The sequence below is a fragment of the Cetorhinus maximus genome, chromosome 9 (assembly GCF_964194155.1).
Source record: "Cetorhinus maximus chromosome 9, sCetMax3.hap1.1, whole genome shotgun sequence".
Lineage (NCBI taxonomy): Eukaryota > Metazoa > Chordata > Chondrichthyes > Lamniformes > Cetorhinidae > Cetorhinus > Cetorhinus maximus.
Genome location: NC_135887.1, coordinates 114,096,064 through 114,111,475, shown reverse-complemented (window position 1 = coordinate 114,111,475; position 15,412 = coordinate 114,096,064). Strand labels below are relative to the sequence as shown.

At 43.2% G+C, this 15,412-nt stretch overlaps 1 protein-coding gene across 1 annotated transcript in view; it reads left to right on the top strand.

The window, feature by feature from the left end:
- spon1b (spondin 1b) overlaps positions 1 to 8,981 on the top strand; it is a 381,373-nt gene extending 372,392 nt beyond the window's left edge. The window contains exons 15-16 of the mRNA XM_078549401.1: positions 319 to 582; positions 8,049 to 8,981. Of these exons, the coding sequence (XP_078405527.1) occupies positions 319 to 582; positions 8,049 to 8,212 (428 nt within the window). The 3' untranslated portion in view covers positions 8,213 to 8,981. The remainder of the gene's footprint in view (positions 1 to 318; positions 583 to 8,048) is intronic.
- Positions 8,982 to 15,412: the final 6,431 nt, after the last annotated feature.

The following is a 15,412-nucleotide window of genomic DNA, read 5'->3' as shown; positions in this document are numbered from 1 at the left end:
CCAAACTTTTTCCACCTCCCCCACCCCCAGTTATCTTAAATACTTTGGTTACAGACCCTTCTGTCACTAGAAACAGTTCCTCCTTATCTACTCTATCAAAAGACCTCATAATTTTGAACATCTCGACTAAATCTCCCTGTTTCAACTGAAGGGGGTGTGTTACTCTCTGTAAATGTTTATGTTTTTAGATTGATTGATTCACCCAGCAAAAACTAGCACGTTATTCACTCTGAATCAACAATAATCATCACTCATTGAAGTTTGGGCTTCTTTATGATGTCGGAGGCATTTAAGCTCATCCTTTTCTTTCAATTGCAGCCACTGATTGCATGGTCTCCGAATGGTCAGAATGGTCAGAGTGCAATAAGTCTTGCGGGAAGGGACATGTGATCAGGACCAGGATGATCAAGCTGGAGCCGCAGTTTGGTGGGGCTCAATGCCCTGAGACTGTCCAACGCAAGAAGTGCAAAGTGCGCAGGTGTTCGAGGAGGCTGAGCGATGAAAAGAGACGTCGCAAGGAAGCTCCAGAAAGGCAAAGGAATAAACAGATGAGGGGAGACCCTGACATTCCAGAACATACAGGTACCTGAGTTCCTAATGAGGCATCAGACACGTTACTCAATGAACCCAAAGTTCAGATATTGTCATTTCTTATGTAAACTGATGCTGTTTTCCTAGCATCATGCATGGTAGAGCACTCTATGTTAAGTCAGAACGCAATGAGTTCAAGACAAAATTCTGAGAATTGAGAATACAGGCATAACCTAATCTGGCACTTTGACAACTTTCATTTATATAGTTCCTTTATCCTTGTTCTTTTTCAGGAATGTCTGATCCAGCGTGATTTTTTAACAAAAGGGTCGGAGTGAGGTCCCGCACCGACACAGCTATTTGTATTGTCTCCTGTGCCGTCAATTTTCTAGACAGGTTTTGTACAGATAAAGGACAATACCATGGTTAATTGGAGATCCATGGAATTGCCATGGTCCTGCAACTAACCATGGACACAATCAGATTAGTCTACCCTGTCTCCACAAAAAAGCTGAAGAATCAAATTTTAGGTCACATAGATTTTTGGCAGGTTGAAAAATTATCCCGTGCAGAATTTTATGAATCATATGTTCAGAACCATTTCAAATTGAGGAAGAACAGTGAGAAACAAGTGTGGGGAACAGGAAATAATTTTTCCTTTAATGCTGCTGCAACTCTTGGCTCTTTTCAAGATACCGTTGGCGCCTATGAACATAAGAAATAAAGAAATAGGAGCAGGGGTAAGCCATAATGCCCCACCGACCTTTTTCCATCATTCAATAAGATCAGGCCAATCCTCTATATTATGCTTGGGAGAAACGTGACTTTATCACTATTCTACTTCACCTGTATTCTACTAAACATATATTCAGTTTAGCTCAGCAGCATCATTACAGAAATCACAGAATCTTTATAGTGCAGAAGGAGGCCATTTGGCCCATCGAGTCTGCACTGGCTCTCTGAAAGAGCATTCTACCTAGTCACAATCCCCTGCCTTATGCCTGTAACCCTCCACATTCTCTCTTTTCAGGTAGCAATCCAATTTCCTTCTGAATACCTCGATTGAACCTGCCTCTACCATCCTCTTAGGAGAAGTTTGTTCCAGACTCCAACCACCCTCTGGGTGAAAAGACTTTTCCTCACATCAATTTTGCTTCTTTTGCCAATTATTTTGAATCTGTGCCCTCTAGTTCTTAATGTTCTGTTGATTAGGAACAATTTCTCACTATTTACCTGGCCATACCACTTAGGATTTTAAATACCTCTATCAAGTCTCCTCTCAGCCTTCCTTTCTCCAAGGAAAACAGTCCCAACCTCTCCAACCTATCCTCATAGCTACAGTTCTTCATCCTTGGAATCATCTTTGTGAATCTTCTCTGTATTCTCTCTAATGCCTTCACATCCTCCCTCAAGTATGGCGCCCTGACTGGATGCAGTACTCCAGATGAGGCCTAACTAGTGTCTTATACAAGTTCAATATGACCTCCTTACTCTTGTACTCAATTCCCCTATTAATAAAGCCTAAGATACTATATGCTTAATTAACTGCTCTCCCAACATGCCCTGCCATCTTCAGTGACTTACATATATATATATACACCGATGTCCCTCTGTTCCTGCACCTCATTTAAAGTTTCTCCCTTTATTTTATACTGTCTCTCCATATTCTTCCTGCCGAAATGAATCACCTCACACTCCTCTGCATTGAACTTCATCTGCCACTTGTCTGCCCAATCCACCAACATGTTTATGTCCTTTTGAATTTCAAGGCTACCCTCGTCATAGTTGACAACGATTCCAATTTTAGTTTCATTTGCAAATTTTGAAATCATGCCCTGAACACCATAGCCTAGGTCATTAATATATATATCAGGAAGAGCAAGGGTCTCAATACTGACCCCTGGGGAGCTCCACTACGAACCTTCCTCCAATCTGAAAAACAATCATTTATCATACTCTCTGTTTCCTGTCACTCAGCCAATTTCTTATCCAAGTGCCTACTTTCCCTTTTATTCCATGGCCTAGAATTTTGCTCTCAAGTCTGTTGTGTGGCACTGTATCAAATGCCTTTTGAAAATCCATGCATACCACATCAGCAGCGATGCCCTTTTCAACCTTCTGTTACCTTTTCAAAAGACTCCAGCAAGTTAGTGAAACATGATTTTCCCTTGATGAATCTGTGCTGGCTTTCCTTAGTTATCCTGCACTTGTCTAAGTGATTATTGATTCTGTCCTGACCTGTGCTTTCCAGACGTTTCACTACATGTACTCCAGAACTTGCCGCGCCCCTAGCCAAGCTGTTTTAGTACAGCTATAATGCTGGCATCTACCTGGCTATATGGAAAATTGCCCAAGTATGTCCTGTACACAAAAAGCAGGACAAATCCAATCTGGCCAATTACCGCCACACCGCTCTACTCTCCATCATTAGTAAAGTGATGGAAGGGGCCATCAACAGTGCTATCAAGCAACAGTTGCTTACCAATAACCTGATCACTGACGCCCAGTTTGGGTTCTGCCAGGGTCACTCAGCTTCTGACCTCATTACAGTCTTGGTTAAAACATGGGAAAAGGAGATGAACTCCCAAGGTGAGGTGAGAGTGACTGCCCTTGACATCAAGGTACCATTTGACTGAACGTGGTATCAAGGAGCCCTAGCAAAACTGGAGCCAATGGGAATCAGAAAGAAAACTCTCCATTGGTTGGAGCCATACCTCACATAGAGGAAGATGGTTGGGGTTGTTGGAGGTCAATCATCTCAGCTCCAAGACATAATTTCAGTAGTTCCTCAGGGTAGTGTCCTCGGCTCAACCATCCTCAGCTGCTTCATCAATGGACCTTCTTCCCATGATAAGGTCAGAAGTGGGGATGTTTGCTGATGATTGCACAATGTTCAGCACCATTCGCGACTCCTCAGATACTGAAGCAGTCCATGTCCAAATATAGCAAGACCTGGACAATATCCAGGCTTGGGCTGAAAAGTGGCAACTAACATTCGCGCCACACAAGTTCCAGGCAATGACCATCTCCAACAAGAGAGAATCCAACCATCACCCCTTGACATTCAATAGCATTACTGTCATTAAACCCTCCACTAACAACATCCTGGAGGGTTACCATTGATCAGAAACTGAGCTGGACTAGCCATATAAATGCTGTGGCTATTAGAGCAGGTCAGAGGCTAGGAATCCTATAGTGAGTAACTCACCTCCTGATTCCCCAAAGCCTGTCCACCAACTACAAAGCACGAGTCAGGAGTGTGGTGGAATACGCTACATTTGCCTGGATGAGTGCAGCTCCAAGAATACTCAAGAAGCTCGACATCATCCAGAACAAAGCAGCCCACTTGATTGGTACCCCTTCCACAAACATTCACTCCCATCACCGATGAGCAGTAGCAGCAGTGTGTACCAACCACAAGGTGCACTGCAGAAACTAACCAAGGCTCCTTAGGCTGCACCCTCCAAACCCATGACCACTACCAACTAGAAGGACAAGGGCAGCAGATCCATGGGAACACCGTCACCTGGAAGTTCCCCTCCAAGCCACTCACCATCTTGACTTGGAAATATATCGCTGTTCCTTCACTGTCGCTGGGTCAAAATCCTGGAGCTCCCTCCCTAACAGCACTGTGGGTGTGGGTGTACCTACACCACATAGACTGCAGCGGTTCAAGAAGGCAGCTCACCACCATCTTCTCAAAGGCAGCTAGGGATGGGCAATAAATGCTGTCCCAGCCAGCAAAGCCCACATCCCATAAATTAATTTTTAACAAGTCAAACTGACTAGGCTGTAGTTGCCAGCTTTATCCTTGCACCCCTTTTTGAACAAGGGTGTAACATTTGCAATTCTCTAGTCCTCTGGTATCACCCCTGTGCCTCAAGATTATCACTAGTGCCTCTGCACTTTCCACTCTCACTTCCCTCAGTACCTTTGGATGCATCTCATCTGGTCCTGGTACCTTATCTAATTTAATCAAAGATAGCTTGTCTTATATTTCCTCATTCCCAATTGTAAATTCTTTGAATTTGCCAGTTACCTCTTCTCTCACCACATCCTGGGTAACAACTTCTTCCTTTGTAAAGATGGATGAAAAGTGCTCATTTAATAAGAACAAAAGAACAAAGAAAAGTACAGCACAGGAACATGCCCTTCAGCCCTCCAAGCCTGCACCGATCATATTGCCCATCAACTAAAACATTTTGCACTTCCGGGATCCGTATCCCTCTATTCCCATCCTATTCATGTATTTGTCAAGCTGCCTCTTAAACACCACTATCGTACCTGCATCCACCACCTCCTCTGGCAGCGAATTCCAGACACTCACTACCCTCTGCGTAAAAAACTTGCCCCGCACATCTCCTCTAAAGTTTTCTCCTCTCACCTTAAATCTATGTTCCCTAGTAATTAACTCTTCCATCCTGGGAAAAAGCTTCTGACTATCTACCCTGTCCATGCCACTCATAATTTTGTAAACTTCTATCAAGTCGCCCCTCAATCTCCGTCGCTCTAGTGAGAACAATCCGAGTTTCTCCAACCTCTCCTCATAGGTAATAACCTCCTGGAGGAGAATTTCCAGGTAGCGGTGTTCCCATGGATCTGCTGCCCTTGTCCTTCTAGATGGTAGTGGTCATGGATTTGGAGGGTGCAGCCTAAGGAGTCTTGGTCAGTTTCTGCAGTGCACCTTGTGGTTGGTCCACACTGCTGCTACTGCTGATAGCTAAAAAGTCTGCCCACTCATTGGACTGGAAACATACTGCTGTAGAAAATTATCTTGAACACATTCCAGGAACTCTCACCCTTTTTGTCCCTTTGCACTATTCCTATCCCAGTCTATATTTGGATAATTGAAGTCCCCCACTATAATTACTCTATAATTGTTGCACCTCTCTATAATTTATTTGCAAATTTGTTTCTCTACATCCCTTCCACTGGTTGATGGTCTATATACTACACCGATTAATGTTATTGCACCTTTTTCATTCCTTAACTCTAACCAGGGAGATTCTGTCCTTGACCCCTCTGAAATATCTTCTCTCTCCAGTATTGTAATGCCATATTTAATCAATATTTCCACTCCCCCAACTTTCCTTCCTTTCCTGAATCTCCTAAACACCTTGTACCCAGGAATATTCAACACGTAGTCCTGCCCTTCTTTGAACCAGGTCTCTGTTTTAGCAAGAATATTATGATTCCATTTGTCAACCTGTGCCTGTAGTTCATTAATCTTACTAACCACACTCTGTGCATTCACATACATGCACATTAAGTCTGATTTAGGCTTTTTCACTCTGACCCCTTCTAATGACTTACTATTATCTACTCTAATTCTATCAAACTCTCCAAGTATTCTATTTACTGTGATACTGCTCTCTGATGTATCCTCTTTATCAGTTAATACTTCTCTACTTTCCACTGCTAGTTTTCCTCCTTTCCATTCTGAATTTCTCCTCAGGTTCCCATCCCCCTGCCAATCTAGTTTAAACACTCCCCAACAGCACTAGCAAACCTCCCCTCGTGGACGTTAGCCCTAGTCCTGTTAAAATGTAACCTGACCTTCTTGTACAGGTCCCACCTGCCCCAGAACTGGTCACAATGCCTCAGAAATCTAAAGCCCTCCCTCTTACTCCATTTCTCCAGCCACGTGTTGAACTGCTCAACCTCCCTATTCTTATGCTCACTAGCATGTGGCACTGGGAGTAATCCTGAGATTACTGCACTTGAGGTCCTGCTTTCTAATTCCCTTCCCTAACTCTTGCTTTCAGGACCTCATCCCTTTTCCTCCATATGTCATTGGTCCCAATGTGGACCACGACCTCTGGCTGTTCACCTTTCCCCAAAAGAATGTCCTGCAGTCGCTCTGTGACATCCTTGACCCTGACAACAGGGAGGCAACATACCATCCTGGTATGATTTTTTTATTGTCTTCTAGTTGACTCCAGTTTGCTTAAAAGCATTTTTGACCTTTGAGTAGAAATTACCCTTAGTAGGACTAACAATGATATTATCAGTCAGCACATAGAATAGGGGAATTGATTCAAGGGGCTGAATGGCCTCCTCCTGATGCTATGTTCCTAAGCATTTTGGGCTGCAGTCTATGAATAATTTGACACAGGATATGTGGTGAGTATAACATGTTTGGGGCGAACAGGCGGCTTTGGACCTATGATTCCCAAAGCTCTCCACCACTGTTTTTTTTAATATATATTCATTCACGGGATGTGGACTTCGCTGGCTGGGCCAGAATTTATTGTCCAACGCTAGTGGCCCTTGAGAAGGTGGTGGTGAGCTGCCTTCTTGAACTGCTGCAGTCCATGTGGTGTAGGTACACCTACAGTGCTCTTAGGAAGGGGGTACCAGGATTTTGACCCAGCAACAGTGAAGGATGGTGAGTGACTTGGAGGGGAACTTCCAGGTGGTGGTGTTCCCATGTATCTGCTGCCCTTGCTCTTCTGGATGGTAGTGGTCGTGGGTTTGAAAGGTGCTCTTGAAGGAGCCTCATGTCTGGGTCTGTTGTAGACTCATTGATAGAGATTGATTATTATAATTAGTCAATAACTCCATTATCATTAGATCATGTGACTATTAGCATGGTAGAGTGTGAATTAACTGGACTTTGTGCTTTTTATTCTTGATCTTGTAATTTCTATGTTTTTTCATATTTCTTTTCATTGGGATGAATTTTAATGATCACCTTCTGGGTTCCTGGTAGGTAATCTAGCAGATCAGATTGTCCATCGTAAAACTCATCATATTTTCATCCTCCTGATTTGAATGAAATGAATCTACAATGAGTTCACAATTATCCCAATGAAAAGGAATATGAGGGAATTGAAATTGCTGTCCAATGTCCATCTAATTCACTTTCTACCATCCTGGTAGCCACTTGATACAATGATAATGGAGTTGTTGGCTAATCACAGCCATCAATCTCTATCAATGAGTTTAGACAACAGATCAAGACATGAGGTGAGGAAGCCCCCCACCTCTCCCGAAACAATAAATTGACCCCATTGTTTTTTACAAGGACTCAAGTATCAGCAGATACTGGGCTCTTTCTTTCTGGGCTGTTTCCCCAGAAAAGATAAGGCTGACCTGATAGAGGTCTTTAAGATTAAGAAGGGATTTTGATGGGGTAGAAGTTGAGATCTTTCCACTGGAGGGTGAGTCAAACACTAAGGGTCCTTTATTTAAGATAATCATTAATAAATTCGATAGGGAATTCAGGAGAAACTTCTTCATCCAGGTAGTAATGAGAATGTGGAATTCATTACCACAAGGAGCAGTCGAGGCGGGTAGGGTAAATGCATTTAAGGGCAAGCTAAATAAACACACGAGGGAGAAAAAAATAGGAGGATATGTTGATGACATGAGATGGAGGAGGATGTGGGGCAAGCTCATGTAGAACGTAAGTAGCAGCACAAGCCAGTTGTCCAAACATGGCCCGTTCCTATGCTGTGAATCTGATGCAATTTCGGCCTCCCTTCAGTGACACTAACCGCTTCCCGTTTGTTTAGGGTGCAAGATGAGGCCGTGGACAGCGTGGACTGAGTGTAGCAAGTTCTGCGGGGGAGGCATTCAGGAGCGTTTCATGGTTGTCAAGAGAAAATATCGTACCTCCCAGATCACCAGCTGCAAGGACATGAAAGAAATCCGCGCGTGCAGCGTTCACCCATGTTAGGAAGTGCGGCAGACTGACTTCGCTCACAAATAGGTGCACTGCTTTTTTAAAGTGACGGAGAAACTCTTTTGCTCTTTCTGACACAGAACCTTTCTGTATCCCTAACATTTATAAATGTTACAATATCACTGTACACACACCTGTACCTACACACTAGCACGCAAGGCGATTAAAAAGCAATTTGAATTGTTTAACCTGTGGTTACGTTTTCTTTTTAAATTTTTTATGCACTGGTGTGCAGTGTTTCTTTTTTCTTCCTGAATTTTAAAATCTTTGCTGTCGTAGCTTTTGGTTGTGAGAAATGTTTTTTTTAAAAATTGAAAAAAGTCCATTTATTATATGAAATTTAGATGCCTTATCAAAGGAACATTTGCTGTTTGCTCTTTAGTGGTAAGGAGAAGTATAAAAAGAAACTTAATGAAACTTAACACTAAAAAAAAAGGTTTTATTTTGTCTATTGTCACATTTTGTGGTATCTTTACTGCTGCCCTAGGTGACAGTGTCACAAACGTGTATTCGACCAAAGTCTTTGTGCGAATTTTCAGAAGTTCTTCGGTGTTGTTATTTTTTTCTTTGTTGAAATATTAATCGGTACACTGAGTGTGAGAGCGAGTGTGAGTGTGAACGAGGTCAAATAGTACAAGGCACGCTCAGCCTATTTTACCGTTTGTAAAAAAAAATAAGGAAAAAAAAAAGAAAAATATATAATTTTGATGATGTATTAACTTGTCCGGTTACCATGTTTGACAATAAAATAAAATGGCAATAATATATTTGGATTTTTGTTTTCAATTTCATAGGAGGAAACTATGGGCTGGATCTTGCTGGGGGTGTAACAGTGTGTGAAACACACATGTTTTTATTAATATAGAAATTGGCTAGCGAGTCAGGATATGAAGAGATACAACGCCAGTTATGAATGTCCAGAACCTGTCGGTTGATCTACACCTCTCCGCTGCTCACACAACTACATCTCACCTGTAATTTTTAAGAACTTGCTGCATTTACATATTGATTGCCCATTAAACTCATCACAAAATAAAGAACTTGCATTTCTATAGCACCTTCCATGACCTCAGGACACCCCAAAGCACTTTAAAGCCAATGAAGTACTTTTGAAGTGTAGCCACTGTAATGGAGAAGGTGTGGCAGCCAATTTTCACACAGCAAGCTCCTGCAAACTGCAGTGCAGTAATAAACAGATCATGGGCAGGATTTTTCGGACAGCTGGAATGCATCCCTGACGATCACAGCAGCTCCACAACCATTAAACACTCCAATGAATGTTAATTGGCTAGAGACAAGACTTCCGCCCATCACTTGGTTGGAAGTCCGACCTCAGAAAATTGTCGGCCAATCAGATTGGACCAGCAGCACCAGTAGCAACAGTGGCCAAGACTGGGAGTACAAGCTGTCCCAGATTCCAAGTCCCAGAGTCCAGGACCATATAAATGCAGGGCAGTGGAGGGGAGTGGGGGGTGGTCCAGAGAGCTGGAAAGAGTGGGCTGGGGGGGCTTTGATGGAGATGGAGAAGCCAAGGGGGAGGGACCCACCGGGACGATGGAGGGGTGGGGAGGGATGTCCGATGTGAAAAGGGGGCCCTTAAGGGAGGCAACCCCACCCACTACCACTCACGTTACGAGCAGGGTGACCTACCAGGCTTCATCCCAGCCCCTGGACATCTCCCACCTTTTAAGGGGTCCAATTGGGGTGAGGGTGTGTGGGCGAGCTGTCCTAGACTTTGTCTGCCCCATATTGCACAATGAAATTGTGGACAGGTCCGGGCTAGTGGGTGGGCCACCTGGGGAATTTTATGGGCCCCTGTAGACCCACTGGCGGAGGTCCATAAAATTCTGCCCCATCTGTTTTTAATAATGTTGACTGAGGGATAAACCACTGGCCAGGCAACAGGGAGAACCCCCCCTGCTCTTCATCAGAATTGTGTGATGGGATCTTTCACATTGACCTGAGAGGATAGGCACGGAACCTTGCTTTAAGATCTCAGCTGAATGACAGCACCCCCGACAAGGCAGCACTTCATCATTACTGTATTAGGAGTGTCAATCTAAATGTTCATGCTCAAGGCTCTGGAGCGAAACTTGAACCCATAAACTCCTGATATCAAAGACAGAGTACTACCCACTGAGCCACAGTGGACACAGTCCCACGGCTGACACTGTCCTACAGAAAGTTAAAGCATAATAAATAGAAACAGGAGTAGGCCATTGAACCTGCTTTGCCATTCGATATGATCATGGTTGATCTGATTGTGGCATTAACTTCACTTTCCTGCCTGTCTCCCATAATCCTTCACTCTCTTGATCAAAAATCTAACTCTGCCTTGAATATATTCAATGGCCCAACCTCCACTGCTCACTGTGGAAGAGAATTTCAAAGACTAATGACTGTCTGAGAAAAATTCCTCCTCATCTTGGACTTTAATGGGAGACCCTTTCTTTTTAAAGTGTGCCGTCTAGCTCTAGATTCCTCCACAACAGCAAAATCCTCTCAGCATCTACCCTGTCAAGCCCCCTCAGGACCTTATACGTTTCAATAAGATCACCGCGCTTCTAAATTACAATGAGGAAAATCCCAATCTGCTCAATCTTCCTTCATAAGACAACCCCTTCATCACAGGAATCAGCCTAGTGAAACTTCTCTGAACTATTTCCAATGCAAGTATATCCCTTCCTAAGTAAAGAGACCAAAACTGTACACAATATTCCAGGTATGGCCTCCCAATGTTCTGCACAGTTGTATCACCATTTCTCTACTTTTATACTCCATCCTGCTTGCAATAAAGGTTAACATTCCATCTGCCTTCCTAATTACTTGCTGTACCTGCATGCTAACCTTTTTTGATTCATGAACAAGGGCACCCAGATCCATCCATACTGCAGCATTCTTCAGTCTCTCCATTTAAATAATATTCTGCCTTTCTATTCTTCCTGCCAAAGTTGAGAATGTCACATTTTCCCTCATTATACTCCACCTGTCATTTTTGTTGCCTACTCACATAGCCTATCATATCTCCTTGCAGACTCTTTGTATCCTCCTCGTGCAGCTATGTTGTTCAAATTTTTGAGATACTTTACCCCTACAGGGTAATTTGAGGTAGACTGGGCACTTTTCAGGACCGAAAGTGGCAGCCTTAGGCCCATTCGTGAGTTTGGGCAATACACAGCTAGCAATGATCTGCTTGGGGTAGATTTTCAGCAATCCTCAAAACTTGCTTTCCCTACCAATCTTTACATCATCAGCAAATGTTCTTTCATGGGATTTGGGCATCACTGGAAAGGCCAGTATTTGTTGTCTATTCCTAATTGCTCATAAACTGAGTGGCTTGCTAGGCCATTGTGGGTCTGGAGTCACTTTAGGCCAGACCAGGTAAGAAAGGCAGATTTCCTTCCCTAAAGGGCATTAGACAGTCAACAATGGTTTCATAATCACCACTACTCTTCCAGATTTTTATTAATTGCATTTAAATCCCACCATTGCAGTAGTGGGATTTGAACCCATGTCCCCAGGGCATTAGCCTGGGCCCCTGGATCACTGATCCAGTAACCTTACCGCTATGCCGCTGTCTTCCCTTTATCCTCACCCTCAGACTGAATGTGAAATCCTATCCTGTTATGACCAATAGAATCTAGCTGATTCTCTACTATTCCATGAGTGCTCTGCCTGAAGGCAGGTTTTTGGCTCATTGTATGCAAATACTTCATGCTGAGCCATTTTTCTTGGTAGTTTTTGTCAGTGGGGGTTTGCTATTTTCTTCCATTCTCAGGGTGAGAAGGCAGGTCCCAAGTCTACCTCAGCCAGAACATGAATTGAACCCACACTGTTGGCCTTATTCTGAACCACATTCTAGCCAATTTAGCCAAATGGCCCCATTCTTTGCTATGAAGTCATTAATTAATCCTGTCTAAATTAGCCTGAGCCCTGGTTGGTTCCAGAACATATTGTTCTAAGAATGGTCTCGAATACATTCTATGAACGTATCTTCCAGGCTACTTTTTCTAATTTGATTCATTCAATCTATATGAAGATTAAAATCCCCCACAATGATTACAGCATCTTTCTTACAAGCCCACGTTTTTGCTTCATTTATACTCCATGCTACAGTGCAACAACTGTCAGGGGATCTATAAACCTCTCCCAACAGTGACTCTCCTGTGCTATTTCTTATCTCCACCCAGGCTGATTCTACATTTTGATCCTCAGAACGAAAATTATTTTTCACTACTGTACTGATCTCATCCTTCATTAACATTCACCTTTTATTTCCTTTTTTTCCTGTCCTTCTGAAATGTCAAATACCCTTGAATATTCAGGTCCCAGCCATGGTCACTTTACACTTTTTTACATGTCTGTAATGGCTATCATATCAGACTCATTTATTTCTATTGGTGCTATCAACTCATCCATTTTGTTATGAATGCTACATTCTTTCAGATAAAGAGCCTTTAATTCTGACTTTTTACCATTTTCCCTACTCTGATTTTACTTGCTGGTGCACTTTTACCTCGTATGCTCTGTCCCTTCCTGTCACACTCTGGTTGCCATTACCTGTATCACTACACCTGTACTACTGCCATGGACCTTTCTCTTTAACCTCCCAAATCTTCCCTCACACGGACCCACCCCGCCCACAATTTAGTTCAATTTAAAGCCCTCTCTACAACCCTCATCATGCGGTTCGCCAGGACACTGGTCCTAGCATGGTTCAGGTGAAGGCTGTTTCAACAGTACAGCTTCCACTTTCCCCAGTACTGACACTGGTGCCCCATGAATCGGAACCCATTTTTCCCACATCAGTCTTTAAGTCACACATTCAACTCTTTTATCTTATTTATCCTATACAAATTTGCTCATGGTTCAGGTAGTAATCCAGAGATTATTGCCTTTGTGATTCTGCTTTTTAATTGTGCTCCTGTCTCAGCAAAACCTCCTTCTTAGTCCTACCAATGTCATTGGTTCCGATGTGGACCATAGCAACTGGATCCTCCCCCAGTTCCTCTCCGGCCCTGAGGTAAGTACCCTTTTAGTGATATGATAATTGATAATAAATACTAACACATTTCGGGATCAGAAAGGGAACTATTTAAACGATTTGGTCTCATTCCAAAGGCAATAACTTCTTTTTAGCAATGAAAAGGTTATATTTTTCATTGGTTTGCCTATTTTTCCTATCTGTTCTTTCTCTCTCTCCTATTCCAATCTTTCTGTCCCTGATTTGACTCTAAATCACATGATTCTTTTCACTGCCTTTACCCTGTTTCTTAATCCTTAAATCTCATTGGTAAAGAAGATAAGCTGTTGGTCCCATCATAAGATGCTTTGGGATGTCCTGAGGCCATGGGAGGTGCTATAGAAATGCAAGTTTTTTTAAATTTGCAACACCAAAGTAAAGGTTGATGTGTAAGAATTCCTCCTCTACTCTTATATTCCAAGTGTTCACTTCATGGTATCATATGTTTGTCATAATTTGAAACCTGGTTAATTGTTTGTAACTTTTGGTGAGAGGGAGGCACTCAATATGTTGGCTCCCTCCTCCATTGGATACCAGACTTGTTCAGCTACTCTAGACTACTGAGGAGGCATGTGCTGACTTGGTCCAATAATGCAAAGTCATTCCACTTTCTCCTGTCCAAACACATTGCTTATAAATAGCCAGAGGTTTTGGGCACAAGTGGTTTAAAAGTGCATAAGAATATTTTATACTTTCATAGGATTTGAGCATCGCTGACAGGGGTAGTATTTGTTGTGTATCCCTAATTGCCCTTGAGAAGGTGGTGATGAGCCACCATCTTGAATCACTGCACCCACGACAGCAAAGGAATGGTAATATAGTTCCAAGTCAGGATAGTGTTTGGCTTGGAAAAGTACTTGCAGGTGGTGGTGTTCACATGCATCTGCTGCCCTTGCCACTAGGTGGTAGAGGAGCTTTGATGAGTTGTTACTGTGCATCTTGTATTTAGTACACACTTCTGTTGTATTCAGGGAGTGAATTCTTAAGTTGGTGGATGAGGTGCCAGTCAAGTGGGCTTCTTTGTCCTGGACATATTGAATTGCTTGAGTGTTGTTGGAGCTGCACACATCCAGGCAAGTGGAGAGTATTCCATCATACTCCTGAAATTTGCCTTGTAGTTGGTGGGCAGGTTTTGAGGAGTCAGGAGGTGAATTATTTGCCTCAGAATTCCCAGCCCCTGACCTCCTCCTCTTGAAGGCACAGTATTTAGATAGCTGATCCCTTCAACTTTTGGTCAATGGTAACCCCTAAGGGTGTTACTAGTGGGAGATCTGTAGGGGGTGGTTATTGCCTGACAATCTGGTGTGAATGTTATTTACCACTTTTTTTTTTCATTCATGGGGTATGGGCACCACTGGCCAGGTCAGCATTTATTACCCACCCTTAGTTGTGCCTAGTTCAGAGGGCATTTAAGCCACATTCCTGCAGGGTCGGTGTCACATGTAGGCCAGATATCCTTAAAGGGCATTAGTAAACGAGATGGGTTTTTACAACTATCAGCAATGGTTTCATGGTCATCATTAGACTTTTAATTCCAGACACTTATTGAATTCAAATTCCACCATCTACTGTGGTGAGATTCGAACCCAGGTCCCCTGAGCATTACCCTGGGCCTCTGGATTACTAGTCCAGCAACAATACCACTACGCCATCACCTTCCTGAAGCCAGTCCAAGCCCGAATGTGATCAGGCCTTGCTGCGTGTTGACATGGACTGCTTCAGCATCTGAGGAGTTGCAAATGCTACAGAACATTGTGCAACCATCAGTGAACATTTTTACTTCTGATCTTATGACAGAAGCAAGTTCATTGATGAATCAGATGAAGATAGTTGGGCTGAGGACACTATCCTAGGGGCTTCTTCAGCGATGCCCTGGGACTGAGATGTTTGGCCTCAAATAACCATGGCCATCTTTCTTTGTGCTCGGTATAACTCCAACAAGAGCAGGAGTGCACCATTGGGCTCTTCCAGCTTGCACTGGCATTTAATAAAATGATGGCTTAACTTCTACACGCACTCCACTTTACCACTCAATCCCCATGTCCCTTAATGTCCAGAAACCTAGCAATTTTAGTCTTGATGGCACTCGTCAGCTGAGCAACCATAGTGGGGTGGAGAATTCCAAAGATTCATAACCCTCCCCTCATCTCAGTCCTATGGCAGACCCTTTA